This window comes from Nematolebias whitei, unplaced genomic scaffold (assembly GCF_014905685.2).
Source record: "Nematolebias whitei isolate Nwh7 unplaced genomic scaffold, NemWhi1 Nwh_scaf_1502, whole genome shotgun sequence".
Lineage (NCBI taxonomy): Eukaryota > Metazoa > Chordata > Actinopteri > Cyprinodontiformes > Rivulidae > Nematolebias > Nematolebias whitei.
The window spans coordinates 1-6,246 of NW_023620047.1; the positions used below are offsets into that span (position 1 = coordinate 1).

Below are 6,246 nucleotides of genomic sequence, written 5' to 3' on the forward strand. Positions count from 1 at the left end.
GGACTTTCATATTTTTCTTCGTTTTTAAAATTAAACTACTTCTGCATACTTTGTGTAAGTTTAGCAGTTTGTAAAAAATGTTCAGCTTATTCCATATAAGGTACTTGATATGGTATGGCACATTTTTATTTACAAACATTCTCCCCATAGAAATATAATAATACTTTTTCCAATTTCTTCAGAAATGTTTTTGAAACATTAAAATAAGCCTAATTGTCTTTTTATGCTACTTTAAGTTATTAGCAACTTTTCACCTACTTTTAGCCTTAACTACTGTTTGATTTATTTTAACTTTCAGTTAGCATTTTACTAATTTTAGCTAGTGCTATACTTTTTGCTTTTAGCTAGCCTTTTGATACTTTAAGCTTTTAGTACTTTAAGCTTCTAGATAGCATTTTTTATACTCTAGCTTTTAGCAAATGTTTTGCTATTTTTAGCTAGCATTTAGCTACTATACGCTATACTACTTTTATCTAACATTTTGCTACTTTTAATTTTACTTAACGTTTTGAATTTTTAAACTTTTATCTAGCATTTTACTCTTTAGGCTTTAGCTTTTAGCTAGCCTTATGATACTTTTAGCTGTTTTTTTGTTATTTTTATCTTCTAGCCAGTCTTTTAGTACTTTAAGTTTGTAGATAGCCTTTTTGATTCTAGCTTTTAGCTAACATTTTGCTATTTTTAATTTTACTTAACATTTTGCATTTTTAAACTTTTATCTAGCATTTTACTCTTTAGGCTTTAGCTTTTAGCTAGCCTTTTGATACTTTTAGCTGTTTTTTTTTGTTACTTTTATCTTCTAGCCATTCTTTTAGTACTTTAAGTTCCTAGATAGCCTTTTTGATTCTAGCTTTTAGCTAACATTTTGCTATTTTTAATTTTACTTAACGTTTTGCATTTTTTTTTATCTTTTATCTTGCATTTTACTCTTTATAGCTTTTAGCTATAACTCCAGCAGAGTCATTTAGCACTCAGCGTTTATGTTTTCTCTGGTTCCAGTAAATATTTGCTCACCCTGAACTCCTCCTTGATGGGACTGGAGTTGGTCTGCGGGTCGAGGCGGTTCATGTCGTAGTAGACGGAGCGGAGCTGGCTGGCAGGGATGGTTGTGTCGCCACAAAGACATGCCTCCAAAATGGCATCATGGATAAAAACATACTGCTCCTGAAAAAAACAGCATCCTCATTGCGAATCCATCAAACATCCTAGATCTCAAGAACATAAAACACAAATTCATACGTTACTTTCACAGCAGCAGGAAAAACAAACCAGGAGATCTTTCCAGTTTTCCTAAGATTTCAATGACCTTTTCTTGACTTTACCATATTTTCGCTTTACCCCTTTGGCAATTTTTCTGACTAATATTTGTCATTGTCTGTGTTCAAAGGTTACGTTACATATTTTAGCATTTTGTTTTGCTACAAAACGGATTTTACTCTCTTCTAAAAGCTACCTTTTGAGTATTTTCTGAAATTACCTGACCTTTTCTCAATAATCTGTAGGGATTTGACGAAACCTGAGCATGCGCGGTTCTAGTTCCCCATAACAAGTGCTGCAATAATAAAGTCATAAAAACTGATGTCCAACAAAAACGGCACTGAAGCAGAAAATACGGCACAATCTCTTCCTCTTGAAGTTGATCAGTCAAGCGATGGAGACGGTGACACGGCTTGAAGCTTGATGCAAATCTACTCTGAAGTGACATTTGCAGCTGACACTTCCTTGTCACTTTGTACCAAAATCCACGCACAGGGTCACTGATGTAAAGATTCAAAGAGAAACATGTTCTGCCATTTGTTATTTGTCCATGAGATGGATGAGAGAGCTGTTGACTGAGTCGGAGTGGTCTGTGCTGGGGTCAGTAGGTCGCCTCGCCGTCACTCTCCAACTCCACGGATCTTTTCCGAGCGTTGTAAACCATAAACAGAGGCAGAGTGTTTTCATGCACGAATTGAAGCACGTGGGAGTGTTGGTGTCTGACGGCAGACCGAGGAGCTCTGCCAAACGAGCCTGAACACCTGCAAGGGAAAACACTCTGAAGGTCACTGAACTTCAGGAGGATGACTCAACGTTTGGTCTCCGGTTGCTCAAATCCCCATTCAAACGTCAGCGATGAAACATTTGCCCATTAAGTCCAATGACGCTTGTGATTTAAACAGAATTACGGGGAAATGATGCATTCAACAACACTATGGACATCTCCAGATGGCCGGCGTTCAGGAAAGTCATTCGGTTGTCCACATTGGAACAAAGCTGGAATACGAGCCAGGAATGTTTTCAGTCACTGATATGAACTAAATCCTCCCTGTTCCAAGCCTCTGAAGCCCTTAACTACAGCATGCATTGCCAAGCACTTTTGCATTGCACCCTGTGAAATAATTGTGTGCAGTTCTTTAAATGTTTATGCTACAAAAATGGTCATTACAAATGCTAACGCACGGGTGATGACTTGATAGTGTGCAATAAAACAGAGTCCTGCTCTAATCACTTGAAACATTTAGTTGTAAACAATCACACTTTTAATGGGCTTCACAAAGCAAACAAATGCAAAAAAGGCAACCAATCAGAGGTTAATTTAAATTTAAATGGGCTAGTTATTTAATCAAATTCATTCCGGTTCCGACCACTTGAATGTGCAACAAAAACTGAAAACAGTTATGTTGCATTTAAGATGGGGATGCCTTGATAACCGGTACCAGTATTGGGTATTTGTCAGATGTCTTGTGCATGTAGTTGTACTCATAAAGGTCTTCTGGTACTACTATACCAATCCCACTTTACAGCTGTGTGGTATTAATCTCTCAGCTGAACAACCAGGTGGTAGACGAGGAGCAGAGTTAGTCATGTTGATGGTATTTTCTTTTATTTTTGTGTTATTTGTCCTGATCCACAGTCCATAGCTGGTGGTGATAATGCACCATAAAGCTGTTTGATAACCATCAATAAAACTAATGAAAGAAGCACAGAATGCCAAGATTTCCCTCGCTCTGCCTTGCTGCTCTCTGCCACCTGCAAGAGCTCTTGGCCACGCCCACTTCTCCACTCTGCATGGAGAACAGCTGATCAGCTGCAGGAGGAAGCTTTTTCTGCAGTGTGGGCTGCACAAAGGTGCAGCAGGCACTAAATAATTTAAAATGATTTATTTTAAATAAAACTTCCATGCTGATCGTGTGGCTCATCCATCAATCAGCCAGTTGTGTGTCATGTCCAATCGTATTTTGAAAAACCGTGATGGAGCGAGTCCGCGAAAAACGAACCGTAAAGTAGCGAGGGAGTACTGTATCAGTGCATTCCTATACATTACTGAGATCAGTTGATGGTAAATTATTTAGAAACCTCTTTTTGGCCATGTGAGCTGCTAACCTAACAACAAAATAATCCACATTTTGCTTTTAGTCGAAGTGCTTCTCTGATAATTGAACGTTTGTTTTCAAGCAGCGGGCTTATGTGAGGAATTAATCATGAATATGACTTAATCCACCTTTAATAGCCACAGTCTGTTCACATTTTACTGACGTGTTTGTGCCGAGATCATTGGAAGGGCAGATTCACCGTACCTCAGTCTGGACCATGTTGACCCTCCGTGAGCGCAGCTCCCTCACACAGTTGTAAATGTCCACCACGCCTTCCCTCTCCGCCATGTCCAGCATGATGTCGATGACGATGAAGCAGCCGGTCCGACCGGCCCCAGCGCTGCAAACAAACGCACTCATCAGAACCCATACACCCATATGACATGTCTGATAAGATATTATAAAGGAACACCCAAGACAAACGTCTTCTTCTGCTGTGAAAGGCAGGTCATCTTCTAATTGCCTCTGTCTGCATTTGTTTGTCTGTTAGCAAAACGTCTCATTGGATTTATATCTGCAACTCACTACTTTCTGAAGTTGACACAATTCAAGGCAGCTGCCACATTAATCAACCGTCGTAAATACATAAATGGCTATAACTCAATGCGATTTACAGATATATTAGTGTGGTAGTAGCTGAGACTCATCCTCAACACATGGTCCAACTGCTAACATTTTGCAAGCTCTTTGTTCAGACCTTGGACATTAACCGTTGAGTCAACACTGTTTATATGTCATCACTATGAGTAAGACAAAAAAAAAAGTCAACAATTTGAGATTAACATTTTTCAAAGTAATGCTCTGAAGAATTTGGTGATATTATCATCCATGTGGCTAAAATGGCAATAAAAAGTGGAAAGAAGACACACACACACACACACACACACACAATCTCTATGCACCTGGGACAAAGCTGAAAACCAATACTGAACGGTTCTGATCTTCAGGGCCTCGGGCAACACTGACTCAAAAAATATATAAATAAAACAGACATGCTTTTATTGTGGAAATCACTGTTGGGGCTCAGGAACGCCTTAGAAAATCTCTGTTAGTGAGCACACTTTGGTGCAGCAGCCACAAATCAAGTTTAAAAAGTCCATCCTGCAGTTTATTTAAAATGCACAGTGGTAAAACTAAAATATATAAAATCTGACAAGTCAAAGTTTAATTATATTTGTTTTAATTTTAACTGATTAACCTTCTGATTAAAGAGGTGATGAATCATTCAGCCTGGTAAAGGCACAAAAGTTTAAAGCCTGCATCTGTGCAGAGGTGCATTAGTGCACATGAAATGGGCGTTTTGTACATTTATTAAAGTGCCGTTAATGTTCAGTCATTTAACAGGTTTTGAAGAAACAAATACAGTCATGTCACCTTTTTCAGAAAAGATTGCTTCCAGGGTGTTAAAACAGGCTCGCTCACATTTATTATACACAAAAAACATTTCACACACACACACACACACACACAAAACAACCTCAACAAAGGATATCTCTTCCTGTTGAGCAGCTGGAATCCTGTATCCTACTCCTGCTTTTGGTCAACGTGCCAGAAACAGTAAAAATTAAAAATATCTCATTGGCAGCAATTTCAAAATGATATATATATATATATATATTTTTTACCACACAGCAATAAAATGTCTCATATTTCAAATTTTTATTGCTCATCTCCTAAAAGCTAATGATTAACTTTTGGAGTCAACTCATTACGACTGTCGAAGCTAACTGACATTAGCAATAAAATAATAGATATAAGTCAGTTCATAATAATAATAATAAGAATGTGTATTGTCATCATTGTATGTTACCATGCAATGGTGAAATTGGCTCTCTGCATTTAACCTATCCACCACCAGGTGGAGCAGTGAGCAGCTATTGAAAGTGCCAGGGGAGCAACTGGGGATAAGGTGTCCTGCTCAGAGACACCACGAGATGTGCAAAGACCGGGGATTGAACCCAGGACCTTCGGGTCGGCTGCTCTGCCCCTATGCACCTATTGAGCTCAAATTTAGTGTGGTAGTAGTTGAGAGTCATTCCAAACACACAGCCTAGGCACTCAAAGACACAAGATCCTCTATATCGTGTGCCATTGTAACATTACTTCCCAAATTTGACCCCAAAGTCTAAAACTACATATTGTATTTTTCGGACTATAAGGTGCACTTAAAATCCTTTAATTTTCTCAAAAATCGACAATGAGCCTTATAATCCAGTGCGCCTTACGTATTAATTCTGGTTGTGTTTTCAGACCTCGAACTTGTTTTGTGAAGACAATCCTAAATAAAACTACAACTTTAAAATCATTTTGTCTGCTTGTTCTCTGAATATTACACCTTCATATTGAATGATCACAACAGCACTGGGATTCATGTATTCAGGCCTGTCTTCAGAAAACTGGACCAAGAGAGTTTGAAGACAAATATTCTAACATTTGTCGACAGAGCAGACACAGAAGACGGGGAGCTGCGTTTCCATGCACACAAACCTGCAGTGAACCACCATGGGTCCAGCGTTGTTCAGAGTCTTGGACTTGACCCTCCTAATGAACCCCAGCAGGCCCGTGGCGTGATAGGGCACGCCGTGATCCGGCCAGCCGGTGAAATGAAACTGTCGAATCTCGCGGATCTCATGAGCCCCCCTCTGTGGAGCAGAGTCATGTTAAATACACAGAGCACGAGGGGAAAGAAAAAACAAACTCCCAGCACGAGTGTGGAGAGATTTGTACAGCTGATGTGAGAGGTCACTCTACAGCAAATCCAGGGCTGAATTAAATGCAAACACAAACTTCATGGACACGGCAGACAGAAGGACGAGCAGAAGTTCCATTTTCTAACTGCAAGCATCCTGTTCAAGGGGAGTTTGTCAGGTTTTGTCATTTCAGTTCAATATAC

The 6,246-nt window shown here is 39.2% G+C and overlaps 1 protein-coding gene across 1 annotated transcript; it reads right to left on the bottom strand.

Moving 5' to 3' along the window:
* Window positions 1–1,014: 1,014 nt before the first annotated feature.
* LOC119429467 (receptor-type tyrosine-protein phosphatase mu) lies at window positions 1,015–5,995 on the bottom strand (the record flags this gene model as incomplete). Its single annotated transcript, XM_037697086.1, is given in 3 exon segments — window positions 1,015–1,164; window positions 3,558–3,693; window positions 5,841–5,995. Coding segments are annotated over 3 exon segments (441 nt in total), but the record flags the coding sequence as incomplete, so codon positions are not given.
* Between the last annotated feature and the right edge of the window lie 251 nt (window positions 5,996–6,246).